Source organism: Hyposmocoma kahamanoa, unplaced genomic scaffold (assembly GCF_003589595.1).
Source record: "Hyposmocoma kahamanoa isolate Upper Pololo Valley unplaced genomic scaffold, ASM358959v1 175, whole genome shotgun sequence".
In the NCBI taxonomy this organism is placed as follows: domain Eukaryota; kingdom Metazoa; phylum Arthropoda; class Insecta; order Lepidoptera; family Cosmopterigidae; genus Hyposmocoma; species Hyposmocoma kahamanoa.
In genome coordinates, this window is record NW_020653685.1 from 1,110,134 (window position 1) to 1,131,162 (window position 21,029).

At 41.7% G+C, this 21,029-nt stretch overlaps 4 protein-coding genes across 5 annotated transcripts; 2 read left to right on the forward strand and 2 right to left on the reverse strand.

The window, feature by feature from the left end:
* Window positions 1-620: 620 nt before the first annotated feature.
* On the reverse strand, window positions 621-2,856 carry LOC113225811 (GATOR complex protein WDR24). The gene is made up of 4 exons (XM_026458250.1): window positions 2,623-2,856; window positions 2,307-2,539; window positions 1,728-1,834; window positions 621-948 (listed from the first exon to the last, which is right to left on the reverse strand). Exons 1-4 carry the CDS (start codon window positions 2,720-2,722, stop codon window positions 621-623), a joined length of 768 nt encoding a protein of 255 aa, XP_026314035.1. The 5' UTR covers window positions 2,723-2,856.
* Window positions 2,857-3,345: 489 nt separating this feature from the next.
* LOC113225794 (ubiquitin carboxyl-terminal hydrolase 30 homolog) lies at window positions 3,346-9,626 on the forward strand. The gene is made up of 9 exons (XM_026458202.1): window positions 3,346-3,730; window positions 3,886-4,058; window positions 4,495-4,681; window positions 4,780-4,946; window positions 5,044-5,131; window positions 5,217-5,371; window positions 5,708-5,839; window positions 7,420-7,601; window positions 7,692-9,626. The coding sequence occupies exons 1-9, from the start codon at window positions 3,460-3,462 to the stop codon at window positions 7,840-7,842; spliced, it is 1,506 nt and encodes a 501-aa protein (XP_026313987.1). The 5' UTR covers window positions 3,346-3,459; the 3' UTR covers window positions 7,843-9,626.
* Window positions 9,627-10,795: 1,169 nt separating this feature from the next.
* On the reverse strand, window positions 10,796-11,699 carry LOC113225824 (eukaryotic translation initiation factor 6). Its single transcript, XM_026458269.1, has one exon. The coding sequence runs from the start codon at window positions 11,674-11,676 to the stop codon at window positions 10,939-10,941; it is 738 nt and encodes a 245-aa protein (XP_026314054.1). The 5' UTR covers window positions 11,677-11,699; the 3' UTR covers window positions 10,796-10,938.
* Window positions 11,700-12,046: 347 nt separating this feature from the next.
* LOC113225831 lies at window positions 12,047-20,940 on the forward strand. Of its 2 annotated transcripts, none has more exons than XM_026458281.1 (7): window positions 12,047-12,250; window positions 12,329-12,442; window positions 14,520-14,646; window positions 17,921-18,063; window positions 18,176-18,429; window positions 20,244-20,464; window positions 20,545-20,940. In XM_026458281.1, exons 1-7 carry the CDS (start codon window positions 12,062-12,064, stop codon window positions 20,808-20,810), a joined length of 1,314 nt encoding a protein of 437 aa, XP_026314066.1. In that variant the 5' UTR covers window positions 12,047-12,061; the 3' UTR covers window positions 20,811-20,940. The 2 variants fall into 2 exon arrangements, with proteins under 2 accessions (XP_026314066.1, XP_026314068.1); XM_026458283.1 differs by having other exon boundaries at window positions 14,532-14,646.
* Window positions 20,941-21,029: the final 89 nt, after the last annotated feature.

Consider the following 21,029-nt stretch of genomic DNA (forward strand, 5'->3'; position numbering starts at 1 on the left):
CGACCTCTGCACGCGGGACTCTTTGACAATGTGATAGCGATGCTTAAGATAACTACTTGTTACATCACCGCAAAAGCACCGGATAAGAATATATTATGTGCTGCATGCACATTATGGGTTGGTGTTTCATTAAATAATACCTTGAGGCTTTTAATTTTAAAATTTGGGCGTCATTTGCTTTCATTTTGTTGGAATTACAATGGGCAAAGTGCGTTGCGGCTTGCACATTCTTATTGAATCGACATAGAGGTGAAGGCGTTATAGATTGTATCATTTCTTGTGATGAAAAATTTATTGTTTATGATAATCGCAAAGGATCAACGGGGCCTGCCGACAAGCTCAATTTACTTTTTTGGTATCAAAAAAGAAAATTATCCACAGAACATTGTCGGTAACTGTGAATCCTTGGATCTGGTGAAACTATTCGCCATTGTGAAGAATTGCGGACGGAACTGAACTCCATCGCTCCATTTAAATGATCACGCTAAGAGCGCATAAAACCGAACAAAACCATTGTCATCTCGCAGGAGTGGCAAATTGAAGCTCTTCGCTAACCTAAACTCAATCGGATTTATTCCCTACATTTTAAATTTAAATTATCTACAATTTCGAAAATGAGTTCAAAAAACTCTCACCCCGCTATTTGACCTCAAAGAAATAAATGAGCTTCCAGCAAGATATAGTAGACAAACACGAATCTGCCTATAAAAAAAAAGCAAACAGGTATTGTTTACCTTGATGGTCTTGTCCCGGGAGGCCGTGGCGAGCCAGGGCTGCTGCGGGTGCCAGTCGCACGCGAAGACGGGTCCCGAGTGCGCGGTGAACTGCGCCAGCGGCCGCTCGTGCCGCCGCACGTCCCACACCTGTACGGCGCCGTTCTCCGACACCGCCGCGAACGTGTGCGCTGTGTGCGGGCTGAACTGCACGTCGCGGATCGACTCCGTATTGCTGCGCGGGTCAGTTATGTTTCAAATTATGTACTTGTAGAACCATTTACTCTTCGTATGCATCTAACTTAAATTCAGCTATAACCACGCCCGTCGCCGCGTTTCCGTACGGGGTCGTATGATGTCCAGCGAAAAAAAGTCCACCTTATTTGGGACCTGTTCAAATAGTGAATACTCCCTTCAATTATGTTAAACACAATTCTAACAAATACGATGGTCATATCATAACACTTCATTTACCGAATTTTCTGCATCCTGTTGGTTCGAATGTGTGTCCATTCCACATCATAAAAATAAAGTATCAAATGATTTGTAAAATTATATTATTCAATTAAAAACAGTTGAGTTTCATTCATAGTGTCTCCAGACACAATGTTAAATGTCGACAGATAGGGCTTTGGTAGCAACGATGTAGGTATAGTTTCCATAATGCAATGCCCGGTTTATCAATCTGCAGTGAACCATTAAAATTCTGCAAGTGATGTTCAAATACATTCTGCTTTCTTGATAGCCACCAACCATCTGTCGACTATGTACACATTAAGTTATTTGAGTTAATTTTAGTGTAGGTCCATCTTTCCTATTATACCATGAAGAAACTAGGTTTTTTGGCACTCTTGGGATCAAATACTACACGCTGAGTAATTTGGTTTTAATTTGTAAGTAGAGGAAGAGAGTGAAATTTACAAGAGATTCTAAAAGTTTTTACTTGGCATACAATTTTGCAAGCCATCAAAATCAATAGCAATTTTTATTATATTGAAGGTAACAACACAATACCTAATGAAAGTCCTGGCAACCTCCTTCATGCGCAGGTCGAAGCACTTCATCATACCATCCTGAGAGCCAGAGATGAGTAAAGCCGGCTCCGTCAGGTGGAAGCTCACCTAACACATCATACAAGCTTAATAACATAATAAGTTATTTTTAATTCCCATATACATATGAGTGCTGCTAAACAAGTAAAACCGTTTAAATAAGTAATTAGTTATTATATTATTAATTTATTATATTATTAGAAAAAGTGTTGTAGGTTTAAAGCTAGTTAACACAGTTTTTAGTAGCAGTAAGTACTTGCGAAAGACTGTCCAGGGAAGTACGGCCACCTTACCTATTTCTGCCGCCAAGCAGTAGTGTGAGCATTCATGCATTCTGGTTTGGGAGGGTAAGGTTCATGGTGAAATAACAGGCACATAGGACTTGTCAACTTATGTATCAGGGTGATAGGCGCAGTGGCCAGTGACCTTTGCGATTTAAGGCTTTGAGTGGCGTTGCAACTGTTATGGATAGGCGTGTCGCTTATCGCCAAAGCACAGCACATTCGACCCGTCACTTGGTGTTATAAAAAGATAATAAAACCTTATTGACGGTCCTCTTATGGTCAGAAAAGACATGTTCCTGCTTGGAGCGCCCGGAGCGGCCAAGGTTCCAAACGACCACGGCACCGTTGGTGGCTGCCGTGGCCAGCGTGTTCTCCTCGATACTGCTCCATGCGACGTCGATCGAAGAGAAGTTAAGATTTAGGTTTTTGCCTACTCGCAAGTTGCACACTTCCGTGAATTCGTTCTCGCCGATTGAGAACACTTTGAAAACTGAAAAAATATTGCAGATTAATTTCACCTTACGACGGTTTCGAATTAAATATGAAGGTAGGCAAAAGGTACTACTTATTTACCGTTTCGACCGGCGATGACGACTTGTGTACAGTCCTTGTTGAGGGCCAGCGCGTTCGCCGGGCCCTCCTGCGACACGCAGATTGTATTTGAAGAATTCATTGTGGTTTAATTCCCGTTACACCGCTACTTATTAATTACGAAACATTGAAATTGAAGTGCATAACAATTGTTAGTGTTTTAATTACGACCCATTTTGTTTGTTTACTAATGTTGAGGCACTCAACGCGGGCCCAACCGATGACTGATGCTAAGATAAACGTGTTAGTCCCGCGGTATAAATATTTTCAAATAAATTAAAATACACAATAAAGTCAACACGTCGGAAAACAACAATTGAAATATTTTATTTTTTAATTTACTTTGACATAAATCAAGCAACAAGTTTGAAACCGTACAGCCACATTACCTGCGTGTAATATAATTTATGTTCAGAAGGTACGTTTTCCGAGTCTAATTTCTTTGTGCCTAACATGATGGTGTTCTGATACAATGTATCTGATAAACCTGAAAATTATATTAGAGAAGAAAATATATTCTTAATATTGAGGCCTAATTTTTTTTTTTCTTAGATGATCGCTAATAAATAGGCTGAATACTTTATTGACGAGTAATAAATTAACGCGAAAAAAATAGTTATGTCATTAACGTCAAACCGCAGACGTCAAAGTGGATAGAAATAGATTTCTCTCGTAATTTTTCGGTAAAATTTAACGAATGCCGTGTATTAGCTACACGACTAATGTACGCCTTATTACTGAAAAGTGTATTTTGTTAGTATGTGAGACGGGTGAGGGTGTTGATTGAAAAAGTCGCCGAGGGTCGGTGTTTTAGTAACAATGGATGGTGGGGACAGGATCCTGGTGGCAGCAGGGCTGACAGCAGCTGTGGTGGTCGGTGCGTTCGTGCTGTGGGGTCCCGGAGGCGCGCCACGCGTACGCAAGCGCCGTGGACAAATCGCCGGTCTGCAAAACCTTGGCCGCACCTGCTTCCTCAACACTTTGCTTCAAGCGCTCGCTGCTTGCCCCATTTTTATCGACTGGCTGAAGCGATTTGCAAAGGCAGACAGCAATAATAGTATGATTACTACGCTGTATACTGTGATCGAAGGTTGGTGTAATTTTCTGTTCATTATTCATGGTGATAAATTCACCAATCAATTTGTTTATTTTCTATTTAAAGCAGTTAAGTTGTGCCAGTTCTACCAATTCTGTTATTTTATTCAGTTACATAAATACAAATTTATTGAATAACATATTGTATAGTGGTAAATGGAACACATGAATCTGCACGTGGCACGCCAGTGTGTCCACTGGGTGTGCTGCAAGCATTGCGCGCCGCGGGATGGGTGGTGCCGGCTGATCAGCAGGATGCACATGAACTCATGCATGTGTTGCTTTCTTGCATCGAAGAAGAAACCACTGCAATGGCACGGAAGGTAAGTGAAACTGTTGCAAAAAAAATTACAGATATCACAGTAGTCAAAATAAATATAACAGTAAAGCTTTGCCTGCTTGCTTTCACCCTGAGACATAAGTTGACAAGTCCCAAGTGCCCGTAATTTCACCAGAACCCTTACCCTTCAAAACTGGAACACAGTAATGCTGACATTACTGCTTGGTGGCAGAAAGCTGTGATCATGGGACCTGTATAGGGCCCAAAACATTGGTTTGTTTGAAGAAAAAATATATGTGATTTAGATCCAAAAAAATTGTTTCGTTTCCTAAATATTAGAGCAGTTTTCCAGAAAAAATTGTAGCCTTCACTTACTACAATATTATTATTGTTATATACAGATTTTTTGTTATAATTTAAATAGTGACATATAGTATAAAGTATATATACAAGGAAGGTATATACAATATTGGGTGTAGCCTGGCTGCCTGTCAGACGCGCTGGGCCTAGGTGGTGGCCGCGCGTGGTCTGCTCTGGCTTCGCCCGCGTCGCCGCCTGCTGTGCCCCACCCGCTACGGTCCGATTCCACGCCGCCAACGCCGTCTAGTCTGGCGCTCCGCCCTGCCTCCGCTGCGCCCGCCGATGAGCCTGACTTGGTCGACCCAGGTCTTTTTCTCTTTTACTAATAGCCTAATGTAATGACAATTTACACAACTATTAATTGGAGTGGCTCATCTAAATTGAGGCATTGCGGCCCCGAGCAGAGCCGGCGGAGCCGCCTCGTCTTACGAAGGGCGTGTCGCGGTCGTTCTGCCATTTGAGCTCAGTGGGGAGGCGTTGGGTGCCGGCGGCGGCGGCGCGCGTCGCGCCCGTCACGCCCTTCCGAGGCACGCTAGCCTCGCGACTGCAGTGCACCGTCTGCTCCACCAAGGTAACTTTAACGTCGACTAATACAAATTTCCTACCAGTTGTTAATGCCACAGCAAAACGGACACAAATGCATGTAACAAAATTGATCCTTGTTTTAGAGCCCAGTGCGGTACGACAAATTTGACAGCGTCTCGCTGTCAATGGCGAACGCGGGCGTCGGCCTTACGGGTTCGTACAGCTTGGCAGGTAATGTTCTTACATACATGTTAGTTTTTCACATATTGAGAGTTGTATTGTATTGACCGTTGGTCGATATGTTGATGCGGGGTAGGGTTGCTGCGCGCGTTCACGGCGCCGGAGATGGTGAAGGGCGTGCGCTGCAGCAAGTGCTGCGCAGAGTCGCCGCCCACTGAGGGCGCTGCGCCGCAGCCCAGGGACGGCCCCGGAGCTTACACCCAGCATATACGGACCGTCAGTTTCGGCAAGGTACGATTCAGGTTGAGGTGAAATGTAGCGGGCTCCCCTTCACGGAGGCATGTCGTCTCCTATTGCCAAATGTAAAAATACCTGTTGGCGACGCTTGTCTAAAGAGTATTAAATAGAGGGAGAAAAGGGAAGAAAATGAAAATCCTTTGGGATCGTACGGTACATATTTTGTCCAGGATTACACAATGACAATTAAAGAACAAAAACAAAACGTCAAAAAGACCAAATATAAAGGATTTTTTTAAATATGAAAAGGTTGCTGCAAAAAGCAGCTCGTCGAGCCGTTGGTCTCCCACATGCTTTGTCCCAAAGGCGTAAAACTGCCGTGGCTTGCAGCTCCCGCAGTGCCTGTGCCTGCACGTGGGGCGCGTGGAGTGGGCGGGCGGCGCCCTCAGCAAGCGCGCCGAGCACGTGGCCTTCCCCGAGACGCTCTCCCTGGCGCCCTTCGCCTCGCAGGCCTCCAACAAGGTGCGGTGCTGAACAGTACGGTTGCACGGTGATGGCGATGGAATACGTGCCACTTAAAATACAAAAAGCATTCAAAATTCTCTTGTGGATTATTAAAACTTAGAGTTATTCAAGACGAACCACTGAGGCAACACCTAGCCGTACACCCTCACGCTCACACCCAGCAAAGTGACCTAACTACCTACTCAATTAACTAAATTACTAATTAATCAAGTAACAAATTTACTACCAATTGTCGGTAAGGAGTTTGGCCACCGGTCGCGGCTGGTTGGTTTTCCCTTTCAACCTCAAGCGTGTCAAATTTATTCCCACCATCACTGAATCCTTAGTAAAGGAAAAGGTAGACTTTGGTGGTCTTACTATAATTTATAGTTCCGTCATGTGTTTCCAAACGACGTTGCCTTTGAATGGATAGAAATATAAGATACTACTAATCTTGATGGTCTTTCCGTCTAAGTAATATAATTAATTCTATAATTTATTGTATTGCGCCTTACTTAGCATGTGTGCTGATGCGTTTGCTAACCTTATGATTTAAAGCGCGTTTATTTCACTTTTTAAATCTGATAGTAATTCAGAACCCACCAACGTCAGACCTATTTCTAGTCTAGGAACCCTGTAAAATATTTCAAAATATTTGAAGCCAATTTGTACACATTTTTACAGTAATGTCTCCTAAACAATTTGGTTTCACTTGGGGTCGTTCTACAACCGTTGCTGGTGTTGAGTTTGTTAAACATATATTTGATGCATAGGAACAGACAAACGATGCTGTTGGTGTTTTATATGACCTCTCCAAGGCATTTGATTAATTTTTATTTTTAGTTTATAATAATGATTTATCTAGCCTCGTGGAGGGTACAGAATGTGAGACAATATCGTTTGCTGATGATACTTTTATTTTTTAAAGTCAAAAAGCGTCAATGTTTCTATGACAATGTGAACAGTGCTATATGTAAGCTAGTAGATTGCTTTGCAGTTAACAACCTATAGAGTAATAAATTAATTGTGTAAAATTTTACATTATCCAATATTAGACAGACAGTCATAAACGAAACGGTCATAGATAGAAACGAAAATTTGGACTTCGTAGATACAGTTTTATTATATAACTTAAGATGCTAAATTGCAATGGAGTCCACGCATAATTAAGTACGATTTAAAAAATACGAAACCTTTAGGACGTAGACACTTCCACATTGGTTTACTTCAGCTATTTTCACAGTTTAGTGACATACGACGTTTGGGATAATGCCGTCGGTGTTAATAGAATCTTTGTTCTGCAAAAACGTGCGATTAGGGCAATTTGGGCCCCAGAGTGTCTTTGAGAGATAAGTTTAAAGGAATTAACATTCTCATACTAGCTTCACAGTACATTTATGTTAAGAAGAATATATAAGTAGTGACGGACAACATCAACACGAGGAACAAAAACAAACTAGCCGTTCTTGTTGGTGTCCTCGTTCTTGACCGTCGTCTTCGCTGAGTCACAGATAAACTGAAGGGGAACACCACATTTTACTTTTGCACCTCGGACGCCGTCGCGAGTGCGTCCGACTGACGAAACCGTGTCGCCGCAGTCGGAGCTGGCGGCGCTGATCGGCGACCGGCGCCTGCGCAGCCTCGCGGCGCTGAACGCGGGCGCCACGCCCGACCCGGAGCGCGCGCTGTTCCGCCTCACGGCCGTGGTGGTGCACGTGGGCGGCCCGCGCAGCGGCCACTTCGCCACGTACCGGCGCGGCAACGGCTTCGAGGCCCGGAGGTGAGCGGCGCGCCGTGTCACTTTCGCGTTGTATGTGTAGTGGTTATTAAATCCGAACCGAACCGTTTTCACTCAAGGTTGGTTGTTCAGGTGGTGGTACACGTCGGACACGCTAGTCCACGAAGTGTCTCTCCAGGAAGTGCTCCGCTGCGCCGCGTACATGTTGTTCTACGAGCGCGCCGCGGCCGACCGCACCCTCACCGCGCACCACTCGCACCAGTCCACGCCGCAGCACTTCTAGGGCCCCCGGCGGGGGCCGCGGCAATGCACCGTTCTACCTACTGTGTGGATGTCTTCGGGCGTCCACTGAGCGTCGTTTACGCGCTGTGCGTTGACGTTTTTGTGGACAGTGCCCACGATCAATCATTAGCTAGTCTAATGTCGACGCCTTCGTAGCTCACTTTGTGTGTCGTTGTGGGTAACTCCCGTTGTAATAAATTCTGAAGCGACACAATATATTCCCAATTCTTCAAATTTTGTGGAAACTGCTCTGCTCTTTCTCGACCGGCGTTATCACATCGAAATTAGTGTTTCTAACCGTGTACTACAAATCACGAAATTGTAAAACGTGCACGCTGTCGTTAGCCATTTCCATGAAAACCTTGTATTAATATGTAAAAAACGAGTGCTGTACTTACGAGTACTTACAAATTTACAAGAGCTATACAATAATAATTAAAAGTAATCAAAATAACATCTATCTGAAATCTGAATGTCTTAGGCATTTTTCGATATCACATTGTAAATATTCTGTGGTTTTTCCGAATTTTTCACTCGTCTACTAGTTTTCGAGGCATTTTTATGTACATTTTGAACTGCATTTATATGTCTATCTTTTAGTACACCTGTTTCTCTGTGCTAACATTTCTTCAGCCGAACCTTAACTTCTGGTGGCAAGTCTCAAAATTAAAAACTGTCAATAAATGTTGAAATCGATTTAACAAACAGGTACTTTCCTTTTAAATACAAAGTAATGTGATAAGTGTCATTTCACGTTCCGGGTTAAAGAGCAGGCCACACGGACGCAGTACGGCGTGAAAAGCGGTCTGGAGACGGACCTGCGGGAAGCGGATGAGTACTGGGGCATTCTACACAGCAGTACCACGCGTAGTCCGCGGCGAGTGTGTCAGATAGTGATCTAGAAAAATTTCAGCACTTATTAGTGTTACGAAAGAAACACTAAGGAAATTTCGGCCAAATTCATATTGAAACTTAATAAAAACACACATAAGAGTTGTAAAAAATGCAGCGTGCAATTCCGGTAAAGGCCCGCTCCCGGACCGCGTCCCGCGTCCCGCCACTGCCGCTCTGTGTGGACGGTTGCATAGAACTGAATCGAATACATACTCTTATAATAATCGCTTCGGTTCGCGTCAGGTTTTCCATAGCGTTGTGCCCCGGCCCGCGCCGCCCCGCCACCCGGTTTCAATGTAGCTATGTGCATAAAAACTCGAAAATTACCAAAATGTACGCTCGGAACGCTCCCGCTACCGCCACCGAGTGGCCAGAGCATTAGAATGTCTTGAATGAATATGTTCCTTCATTTGAAGGAACACCAATAATGTTAACTCGGGAAGCTATAGCTTAGCCACGTTGGTCAAACTTCGAGGATGTTTATGTCTACTTTGTTTTGCAGTTATATAAAACAATTCAATGTAAAATTTCAACATTTATTGTGGCCATGTCTAACTGAACTGATCTAATTGTGTGATACTTACATGTTTCGTTAGAAATATTGCACAAATAAAACCGAATTTGTCCTTAACAATTGTATATACTTTCAAGTCTATGTATTCCAGCGACTTTGTAACGGAGCATTTGCGCTAAATTTCAATCTATTTTATTCTAGGTTTCGCTAGTAAATACTTCTTCGTTTTAGTCTTAGATTGTGCAGTACTTATCTTGCATTTAAACGCTTATACTATTCACTTCACAGATGTATTTTGGTGTTATACTTTTCTCCAGTTATGTAAAGTCGAATTTGGTGGAAACATCCATGGACCTTTTTTCCAGTAATTCATGACCTATAATGTATGCAGCTTGTTTAACATGTTATCGAGAATGCTTAGATATTATTCAATCAGATTGTTTTCAGAAAGGATATTTAGACCGTTGCCACCAGTATTCGACTTTATATTGAGTTATAATGTAACCTAGAATGTAGTCATACACAGAATAAAATCTTTATCATGAATTTGAGTGGACAGAGGGTTGGTTCCAAAATGGAACAATAATAAGTATGCTGTCTGTAAATTGCTTCACAGAATGGTAGGTTACATATGTAACTATGTTCAGCAAAATTGTTTGCATAACAAAATCATAACATTGACTTTGGAAAAGTGTTTGTTTATTTATCTGTATGTCATGAATGAATTAACAATATTGCTTTCAAGTATGACATTTAATTTCTGTTAAATGGTTTATGGACAGTATAATAATATCAAAATTGTTTATAATAGTTGCCATATTTGTATTTGTTATCATACAGCGTGTAATCTTTTTGTAAAAAGGACACTGCAACTGGTTTAAAATCGTTGAAGCTATATTAGTTGTTATTTTAATACAATGATTATGAATTCTCATTGTGTAATACAATAGCTACATTTTTACAACTTCCTATTAGAATGATCTATTACTAGGGCGTAAGGTAGAATATGCCATAATAGAATTATTATGTATTTGAAAGTTATCATTTGTAGTAAATAAAGGTATATATAATTAAAATTGTATTAAATTATGTAAACAGTATACTTCCTTGCTAATATGTCTGTTTACAAAACCTGTTGCAGTAGCCTTAACTACATTGTGAAATCACTGAATTGGTTGAAGGATATCATCAATTTTGTTAAGGTTTAATTTTAATGTTTTTGCATAATGATTAGCTTTATTTGGTTGTGATAATGTTCTTATTTATTGTTGATGATGTGATGGGGTTGATTAAGTAATGGTGACTTCCAGAGGAACACATGTGGCAATGTAGATAGGATGAACTGTTTGTGTTAATTATAACAAATGTTTATAAATAAATTATATTATAAGCATGGAATTTGTTTGGATTACTTACTTTTGTGGTTTCCTTACAGCTGTTTCTAAAATAAATACCAGGTTTTAGATCAGAAACAACTGAATGCACATTTATTAGAAATTTTATTGGCTAATTAAACAATAAGACAATTTGATTATTTATTTTCTTACTGATTACAGACAGGCGAATCATTGGGTTCATATTATGCAATATGTGAAACAGAATTTTAAAAACTTATTATTTTTACCTTCATGTAAACAACAGCTTAACATAAACCATATCACATTAGGTTAGGTATAATACGAGCCCGTGTTATGACATGCTGTCAATAAGTGATGCTCGCATGGTTGACGTGATAGCTGTTGGTTTAGCATCATTCAGTTTGAATACACTCTCAATAACTGAGATCTCTGTTGATGTAGTGTCCATGCCACAGAATGCGCACCAATCATTAACTACCATACCGGCAGCAACCACGTCACTACCCCTGTTCACGGTGCCTGCCACAAGTGGCACCTGTAGTAGTGAGGAGAGCTCGTCTTGATCCTGTATTGTGGTTTTAGGGTGCACGAGCCCTCCGCGATTGCTGAGCGCGGCGTACGAGCCAACAAGGACGTTTCCAGCGATTGTTTGCCGGAACACCTCCACATTCAGCGTGTCTGCTAATATCTCCTCTGTGTCGCGATCGAGGTCAGGGTGCACAAGAGCGACATAGTCGTTGCATGCGATCACGTTGCCAAGCGCGCTGAGGCGCTCCTCCACCCGCTGCACCTTCACATTGTCGGGCAGACTGTTGCGTATGTGTTGTAGCTCTGTGTCTGTTGTAGAGGCGGGCACTAGAAGTCCGTTTTTATTAGCAACCGTCATGCGGCCAATGATGCGGCAGCCGGCGATGCTCACGTGCACCACGGGCACGGTGTCCGATAGCTCCGCTTCGAACACGCTGTAGAAGTTCTCTGAGCCCCCGATGGCGACCAGGCAATAAGCATTTGTCAATTTGCTAAACACCCCCACTTCATTATTATTTTCGAACTGGACGCGGACTGCCATGATTGCTTTGCTTGATCAACTTTTACGTGCAATTTCAAAGTATTTCACAATAAAAATACGACTTCACATGTGTAAAAGAAGACTTTTCGAATTAGAAGGTTGTCAGATCGTGACATTGACATCTGTCATCCATGCAGAGCCATGTTGATTCGCGTTCAACAAAGAAGTTCCGTATTTATCTCGTCAGATATTGCGTTCAAAATATCTACTTGAGATTCCAATTTTGGTTATTTTTTTCGTTTGAATTTTGAAAAACTATTATTGTCAATAAAAAAATGCTATTATTATCAAAATTGTGTCACAACAAAATCATGTCTTTTCCGATTTCTTAAACAATTTAAAATAGCAAAAAAATGACAAAATGTCTCTTAAATAACAATGAAAAATGCGCAAATTTGTGGCGCTGAATTGTTTAGTAGATCATAACGATTCAAGGGCTTTCAGGAGCGATGCAATTCAAAACTTGAGACAGGCGTTGCTTGCTCCCGCTTTGTATAAGCCAGGCATTTTGCAAGCGCTAGTCGGGGCTAACTTCAAGTTTCATAGAACTTGTAGTCTCGCTAATATCATAGAAGTACATAAGCTTACTATCTCTTTTTCAAATCAAAGTTTACGAGAATTGCGTTTTGTATTTGATATTTATTTGTTGCAGGAATGCGATGTGGGTGAGGATCAGACGCTGTTGATGTTCTGGGGCTGTGGAGAAACCGAGAGTAGAGCCACAGTTAGCATGTCCGTGTCTAGCTGTTCGTCCATTCAAATGTCTGTAAGTTGATTAAAAATACCGTAACATTCGTTAGTGAACATTTTGGCCGTGTTATGGTGAATCTACCTTTAGCATGTTACCGTGCCAGACGCTATACCAACTAAGCCACGGAACGAACCAACGGACCTCACAAATTCTTCTATGTGCTTGCGTCGTGTCTTTGTACTTGGTCTTTCAAAAAAAAAGTCTAAAAAGACTAAAAAGTCGTTGAAAAAGTCCGTGGCTTAGTTGGTATAGCGTCTGGCACGGTATGCAAGAAGACGTCGGTTCGAATCCGACCGGAACGAAGGAATTTTTTCTGAGTGTTTTTTCTGAGTGTTCGATCTTTGTATTAATAATTATGACAAACTAGTGGAGTAATTTCACAAAAAATAATTGAATATCAATTCAATAAAAATTTAATTTATAACATTTCTTAACTCAAATTTTTTGTTCCTTTTCGTTTCCTCAATTCTTGTCTTAGAAAAGCAGTGACAATCAAAACACCCTCGCGCACTGCACTCATGGTAGAAACGGCTGGCACAAAAACTCGAAATACGATTTTTGCTTTCAAGTTCTGTTTACACGGAGACGTTCAATATTCAAAGGCGAGGCGATTATCGCTCACGTGGAAGGGCGATAATCGCGATTGTTTAGATGAGGAAAGTTTTTTATATTCTTTCGATAATCGTATCTTCGAGACGAGAAACTCTCTCAATCTAAATGGGCCTTTATTCAGAGTGACGACAGGTGCGGGTGCGTGTAAATCAAATGTACGTAGACGCTCGTTGCGTTCACAGTGTGGCAGCGCGCACCGGCGGACGCGGGCGCGGCTAAATCTATTGGCTCGGTCCGCCCGTACATTTCACAGTGCTTTATCTAGCGTCTGTTTACGATTTTGACGTGTGGAGTGTGAATCTACTCGCTCGTAGCCGCTTCGGCGCTGTGTAAAGGAAGACACCAGCCTGCCCGCACTCGTCGCCGCGCACGCGCTTGTACTCTGAATGAGCCCTTAGATCGTTGCCTATTTCGCCTGAGTATTGATATACATTATTTACACTATATTTTACGTTATTGTCTTAAAGTTTAAATTGGATATTTCCTAACCTAATCTTTTTAGTTTTACCTCAACACATTTACAAACACTTTGTTTTTAATAATATAAAGTTAAGTATGCCGTTTTTAAGTCACAACTCTTTTTTTAGCTAAAAGCTTAGCGGAAAATGCCAATTAAAGTGGTGTTAGCCAACATGCCGTGGATCCATAATTTTTGACGTGAGAGTGTAGTTACCTTCGGATTAGCTAATCAATTAATTCGCCACTCATTGCGAACATGCTAAAGGTAGATTCACCATAACACGGCCAAAATGTTCGATCTTTGTATTAATAATTATAAATGTTATAAAATTAAAAAAAAATACAAAAAAATGTATATTTCTATACAGTGCAATGAACTTAATATTATCAGCAGTTCCAAATTTGGATGATTTTTGCGTCATTTTGATATATCCATAGTCAATACCGAAGTAATCAATGAACTCGAATGGCAATTCTCGCACTCAAAACGGTTAGAACCGATTTGTACGATAATCGTATGAACTTGAAAAAATGTCATACGAGATCGTGTTTAGACAAGTCGAAAACTTGTAAGCAAGAATCTCCTTATCACATAAGTATTTCTCTGTTTAAACAGTCGGGGAGGCGATTAAGTTCTCGTATGACTTAATCGTAGGCGAGATTTTAGTTCTTGCCTGAATGTAAACATTATGATACGATAATCTTATGGCGATTATTGCTTACGATAATCGCGTACGATTTTTCGTCACGAAGCTTGCGATAAACTCTGTCCATCTAAATGGGCCATAAGGCCTAAGACGTTTGCTATTAAGCGCAGGCCACACCGCGAACGAAGCTAAGCTAACTTAGCTTAGTTCACGTAGCCGAGGTGTCTATTCATACTTTGGTACACCCCGAACTAAGCTAACCGAGGTAGCTATACTGGACCGCTCCCGCTAATTCCGATCCCGCTTTGTAACATACGGCGCTCTTTCAAAGTGAGGTTGTTGTGTATCTAATTATGTATACCGTGACGTACCAGACTGGGGGACAGGTACAAGGCGCGCAAGGGCAAAGCACAAATCTGCCACTGCGCGAGCGTGAGCTGCGTTCCATCGCGCAACAAACGGAGATCAGCTGGCGGCCCGTGCCTGGACAATCGTCGCCGGGTGGGTGTTATAAGTCTTATTTTATTTTGAAGCTCCATAGATCTTGTGTTTAGTTCCTATCATGGACCCATACTTTGAGAGGACTACTAAGCTCCATACTACAGATCGTAATGTGAAAAAGGTCTAAATTCCGTCTTATATCCAGATGGCGCTGATCAATAAACTGGAAGTAGTTAATATCATTTATATTAAGTAAATGGCCTTAGATATCAATTAATTACTCTTCAATATTTCGAAGTCAGATTCCGTTTCCTGGTAATTCAACTGCCTCCGTGGTCGAACGGTTACTGTGCTGGCCTGCCACGCAGAGGTTCCGGGTTCAATTCCCGGGCCGGGAGAAATATTTGTATAATATGTGTGGTGTAATTTGTGGTTGTCTATGTGCGTCCGTGGCACCCGCGATACAGAGTTTCCCTGGTACGGGGGCTATGAGTGTGTGCGTGTTTTAATATTATTCAAATATTGTCATGAACTAAATTTTTTTTACAAAATGTAAGAGCGCACTTGACCACCATCTTATCTGATGTAAAGTGACGATGAAGTCGACGATGGAGCATGCACACCTAAATAATGCCTATTCACTCTCGCCTTGAAAAGGTCCAAGTTATAACATTCAGAAATCTATCGCACACTCTCCGTGATAATACTCTCCTGTAAAATACCGACAAGCAGGCAATTTTACGGCGGTGTTCAAGGCTCTGCAGCTTCGACTCCACTAAGTGTGAGGCCAGACGAGCGTAATTTTGTGAGTTGCGCACTTTGCGCTGCATTCGGTTTCATATAAAAGCACGCTTTGTTTCACACGACGACGCAAAATGAGTTACCTGCCGACTCACGGGCGTAATGACGACTGACAAGCAATGCTCTTTGCGACTGACTTTCGGTCGCATCGTGTGTCGGGCTGGCGTGGGTGGAGGTAGGGGTGAGGGAAGGGGTCACTTTGGTATAGGATGCGCATGAATATAGACGTCTCTTGCGAAAGGGTCGTTTTGAGATAACCTCCAAAAATGTGTCCCTTTCAATAACTTTCATGTTATTATATGAATGCTAAGTTTTATTTATTTAATATGATTGCTTGCTTGCTTAGTCTGTGTTACACATAAAAAGACACTACGTCACAGTAATACATAAAAATTAAAAAAGTGGGCCATGTCTCATTCATGGGAGCCGGTTCCACGTCGCCCTAATTTTAATAAAAGAAGAAAAAAATTCAACACTCGTGGAAATCGCAATATTTCTCATCAAGGATAAACTCTTAAGAAGTTCTGCAGAACTTACACGTCGAATACATACCGTAACTTTCCAATTTATTATAAACAAACATGTTTTCTTGGGGACACAAAATGTGTTTCAATTTTTCTTATCATTAGTGTCAATTCAATTAAAAGCCTTCCAATAATAAAAGTTCATACCGCATCACCTTCACCTTTCGCACACGTGAGAAGGGACTCCAGTCGGATTGGAGTGTACACAGTGAAGTAACCTGTGCGTTTCCGTTTTACATTTCAATTTTTTCATGCATTTTTTTTTCAGCGCTAGTAAGTAAATCGTTCTCATTCACGTAAAGCAGTCTCAATAAGTATTAAGTAATAGTCTTATAAACTTTATTGCACGTCAATTAGACAAAGGGAACTTTAAAATAAAAAAAAAAGGTGATTGTAGCGATGATGACAATTATTGTGATGATGATGTGAATGGTAATAATACTGATGATAATGGTGATCATGATGATAATGTTTATGGTGGTGATGATGATATATTCATGTACAACAAAGTTTATATGACATTAACGAAATACTTATTTAGATTTATTAATTAATTTCATATAGATAGATAGATGGTCTTGAGAAGGATTTTGATTCAAGAAGTTATATTAAAATATTTGTTACCTGTTAAATGTTCTTTTGTGAACGATAAAACGTGTGTTGTAATAATAATTTCTCATTACTGCGTCTTTCTCATTTATGTTTATGAGAAAATCATTCGTGTTACTGCAATCTCATTCGTGTGACCTAAAATATCGTTTTTTGTTGTATTTAACTTAAATATTTTTTTTATAATTATTGACATTGCTTGAACTTATTTGTACGTTTAAGACCTTAAAACCAAAAGAAAAAGGGTTTTACAAAAATCATTCTAAAAGTGCCATTGAAATTCGGAAAGTGTCACCCGAAAATGTTCAATACGGAAAAATTTACCACCGATGTTGAACAACGTCCATGTTTATGGAATTTATCACAAAAATCATATAGTGATAAGTTTTTGAAATTTTTTATTAGTCTTGCCTCTGGACTGATGGCTGAATAAAATACGTTCGTCTGGCGCTCCAACCGAATTTCGGTCGAGCGCAATAAAAAATGCAAGTCATAAAATTAAGCTCGTCTGGCCTCACACTAATATCACAGGTGGCATTGTGTGTTACAAACTAATTTACAAATTATCGCTTGCTAATATGGGTAGATGGCGCCAATCCTAAATAAAATTAATAAATACCCGGCACTATCCATAAAAATCTGTACAATAAACGCCATCTAAATTTGTTTGAACGCTAGAAATTAGAGTAGGTAAGTTTGATAAATTGCAGCTTGTCAATGTAAAGCAAATTAGTTATAAAAGTAAAAAATAGGTATCTGGTACTCGTCGCGACATCTAGTGTCACAATATAGGTACTAAATACCCGACCGCGCTGTCTTGTATCACGATTAGCCGTCCTGTGACTTATTGGTCCATGGTTCATATTCCCGTGAAAATACCCTGTATTAAACTATTGGGCATGAGTCTTGACTGGAATTATAGCTTTTGTATGTAGTTTAGCACAACTATCTACCTAGGTAGGTAGTAGGCGATAAACTGAAATTCCGAATATCGTAACATGGTAGTGCGGTGGTCGCCCAGTTGGAGAACGCGAGCTTCTCCAGTGCGAAGTCCACAATTTGAATCTTTGTGGGTTTAACTACTTACAAAATTACATACGTATGACTTGAACTCCTAAATTACGTTTATTTGGAAACGTTTAATAGCTATATCGCTCGGTAATAGTGAAGGAAAACGTCGTTATGAGACCTGCATGGCGAAGAAGGTTCCATAACCCCCTTATTGGGCCGGCGTGACGCACTGTGGTCCACACCTTCGCCTTCAGAGAAGACCCTTGCCCGGCAGATGAATGTATAATAGCATGATCGTAATGAAGATGAGTATAGACTGCAGGGCTAAATTTCTCCTAGGAAATGTAACGAAGTATTCACCTTTTCAAACTGTTATTCTTATGCGTCAGCGAGCTTGTACGAGGCTGAAGGCTGCGCGCATGTGCAGGCAGATTCGCTGACGTTCTCGTCGCCTGCGTCGTCTATGCTGCACCCTGCACCACGGTCCATGTCGATCCTCGGCTCCGTTTGCGCCCTGCTGCTCAGCAAGCAGGTAGGCTGACATTTGCTGATTCAAATTACTAGTTTCCATACGTATCAGATCAACTTTATATAAAAGGTCATGTAATGGGAGCCGTTGAGAGTGATTGTGGTATGTGCCGCAGGGCTCATCAGTAGCCCCGAAGGAGGTGCCGAGTTACACGGGCACGGGCGGCGGGGGCGCGGTCAGCCCTGGAACGGACAACATCTGCCGAATATGCTTCGGCGGCGAATCAGCGGAGCGGCTGGTGCGCCCTTGTTCCTGCCGCGGCACCATAGCTGCTGTTCATCGCTCTTGCCTTGAGCGCTGGCTACTGCAAGCCGCCACATCCTACTGCGAGCTATGCCGTCACCATTATGTCGTCACTAGAAGTCACAAGTACTTGCCAGTTTATTCCTTTCCTCTTTGCCGTTACTTTAGATATCGTCAGCTACATTGCATACAGGTGTGTAAGAAAGCGACGTATTGGCTTGACAGAGTTATCAGCGAGATTAAAATAAATTATTAAAAAACTCATCTAAGTTAAAACTGAAAGAGAAAAACAGGCCACCACACGTAGTACCAACACATATGTAAACTCATGTTTCTTGCTCTCTTCTTAAATTATTATTACAATGTAACTACGAGTATACCTATATAAATACTATCCGCAATGAAGTTAGGACGATATGGCATGTGATTTTTATGTAAGTGTTACTTTAGTGTAGAAGTGGTTATTTTAGGATGTAGTCATTTCTCATTGTGGTCCTAAACCGCCGAAAGGAACACGTGATTCAAATAGTATGTCAAATTGTACTCTGAGTAATAAGTACTTAGGAAAATTTATATAATAATAATCATACAGTACCTAATTAAAATTTAGCTAAATGAGACTTTAGTTTTTGCCACAAATATCATGAATGTATTACATTTAGTTATTTTAATCTTGTAAATAAGAAAAAATCCAATTAACAAATTAATATGCATTAAAAATTATAATTCAGTCCTATTTTGGTTGCACTTAAGTTTTGAAGTCGTGATTTGTTATGGCTATTTAACTTATTGTGTAGAGTCAGTGGCAAATATGTATGTATTATTTTAATGAAGTGTTATTAAATAGGTATAGCTAAGCAGCAAAACATGATGCCATATAGCTTGTAGTTGAAAACTGAGTTGGTTGGTTACATCCTGTACAAGGAAGTTGTAATGTGTCAATTTTTTCCAAAAATTCGGTCGATCATTACTCATTGTAAATAAAGTTTTATTCTAAATTTCTTACAAAATTTTTTAAGTGTTTGGAATTACTTGAAATGCAAATATATTTTCATATTTAAAGCCGTGAATAAAATACAGACTTCTTTGTCAATAACAGAAATAAATTGTTAGTTTAAATAGGTAATTGTATTCGGATGGACAATTTACATTTACAATTCATGTACCCAAGCAGCAATCGTAGCAATACTTTAGTCGATTGCGCTGTATTCTCGCGTTTGAAATACGTTTATATTATTTCCTTTAGTGCCTACGTCACGGTTTAGAGCTTCATTAAAACAGACACGACAATTTATTTCACCTCACAACAAGTACCTTTCAAGCTGTTCAACAGTAGCCGATGGATTTTCCCCACCTCATAGAGCCTTTGAACTTTGTAAACGCCTTCATAAATTTCGCAATGTCAGTACCTATAGATACGGGTAGGCGAGTGTTAGTTTAGTTGTTCATGTTCTAGTAAAATCGGAAAGTTTCAAAAATAAAAAAGAAAGATATAAGACTTTTTTTGACGGATGCGTTCTATTGGTGGTTCTCTTTCAGGGAATACAGAGAGATCGATCGGGAATATTCACGAACAGTTTGAGATTTGAATTTTTGTCAGCACTTTAAATATTTTTCTTGACTTGCGATTATGTCGAGCTACGCATTTGTCATGAATTTTCATTTTACTTCTTTTATCACAAATTATCTTGTTCTTTATTAGTGAAACGCCTATTTTCGTCGGGGCTTGTCAGGCATATCCCACCGTGGTAGGCAGAAACGTACCTTCTTCGCGTCCTCGCACCGGCCTCTTGCGAGTACGTCGTAACTCGGTTTCATAAGCGTTCTGTGAATACGTTCCCGCGAGATTTTTTCGGGGGAAAGAACGACGCGGGCGACTCGTGTCCAGAACGTCGCCGGCGTTCGGCACGGGGATGCTAGAAGGCTGTTAGCGCAAGCAGGTGGTCGTGGCTGATGTCGGTGTGCGCGTGGGCGATGTCGGGGCGCGGGCGCGCGCTGGCGGCGGACGCGTGGCGCGGGCTGGCGCTGGGCGCGGCGTCGGTGCTGGGCACGGCGCGCGCGCTGCACGCCTGCGACGTCGTGCTGCAGGCGGGCGCGCGCAGGGGCGGCGGCGCCGCGCTGGCCGCCAACCTCTTCTCCTCGCTGCTCATCGGCATCATCGGTGAGAGGCGAGATCGCCGCGTCGCGCGTGCACTTTATCGCGACTTTGACATCGATTGACACACTGTGCGTCGCCCGCAGGAGCGCTCAACGGGCTGCTGACCACTTGGATGCTGCTGAAGATACAGGAGCATCAGCTGTCGTGGCAGGCGTGGCGCGACAGCACCGTGCACGTGCACGTGACGCTCGACGACGAGCACACGCCGCGCGACTCCGACGTGACCGTCGTGGCGGACACCTCGTCGCCTTCGACGCGGCTGCCGCCGGCCGCGCCCACCGCCGACCGCAGCACCAACGTCGTGGACCCCTTCATGATCGCCCTTCCGTTTTCGCTCGCCGACCCCTGATCGGATAGCGCCCGACCGTGTCGCCGTCGGCCGGCGTTGCGCTGGCACCGGCGGGAACGATCTAGTCATACTCAGCGGTATCTACGCGCGGCGGAAACGTTGACATCTTGCGTGAACAAAAAAATGCAAACGCTTAGAAAGGAAATTGCCACTAATTTAAAAAATTCGAATTATCTGCCAGATAAAAATTGTATAAAATGGGTACTGCAATTGCAAACG

What these genes read in the sequence shown, in the direction of transcription:
- LOC113225811 (XM_026458250.1), bottom strand. Translation starts at nt 2,722, where the DNA reads ATGAATTCTTCAAATACAATCTGCGTGTCGCAGGAGGGCCCGGCGAAC. An exon ending in CGTCATCGCCGGTCGAAACG is followed by an intron (nt 2,540 to 2,622) that starts GTAAATAAGTAG and finishes ATATTTTTTCAG; the next exon opens with TTTTCAAAGTGTTCTCAATC. An exon ending in GTTGCCAGGACTTTCATTAG is followed by an intron (nt 949 to 1,727) that starts GTATTGTGTTGT and finishes TGACCCGCGCAG; the next exon opens with CAATACGGAGTCGATCCGCG.
- LOC113225794 (XM_026458202.1), top strand. Translation starts at nt 3,460, where the DNA reads ATGGATGGTGGGGACAGGATCCTGGTGGCAGCAGGGCTGACAGCAGCT. An exon ending in GCCTGACTTGGTCGACCCAG is followed by an intron (nt 4,682 to 4,779) that starts GTCTTTTTCTCT and finishes GGCCCCGAGCAG; the next exon opens with AGCCGGCGGAGCCGCCTCGT. An exon ending in GGGTTCGTACAGCTTGGCAG is followed by an intron (nt 5,132 to 5,216) that starts GTAATGTTCTTA and finishes GATGCGGGGTAG; the next exon opens with GGTTGCTGCGCGCGTTCACG.
- LOC113225824 (XM_026458269.1), bottom strand. Translation starts at nt 11,676, where the DNA reads ATGGCAGTCCGCGTCCAGTTCGAAAATAATAATGAAGTGGGGGTGTTT.
- LOC113225831 (XM_026458281.1), top strand. Translation starts at nt 12,062, where the DNA reads ATGCGCAAATTTGTGGCGCTGAATTGTTTAGTAGATCATAACGATTCA. An exon ending in GCCTGGACAATCGTCGCCGG is followed by an intron (nt 14,647 to 17,920) that starts GTGGGTGTTATA and finishes CTTATGCGTCAG; the next exon opens with CGAGCTTGTACGAGGCTGAA. An exon ending in GTCGTCACTAGAAGTCACAA is followed by an intron (nt 18,430 to 20,243) that starts GTACTTGCCAGT and finishes TAGCGCAAGCAG; the next exon opens with GTGGTCGTGGCTGATGTCGG.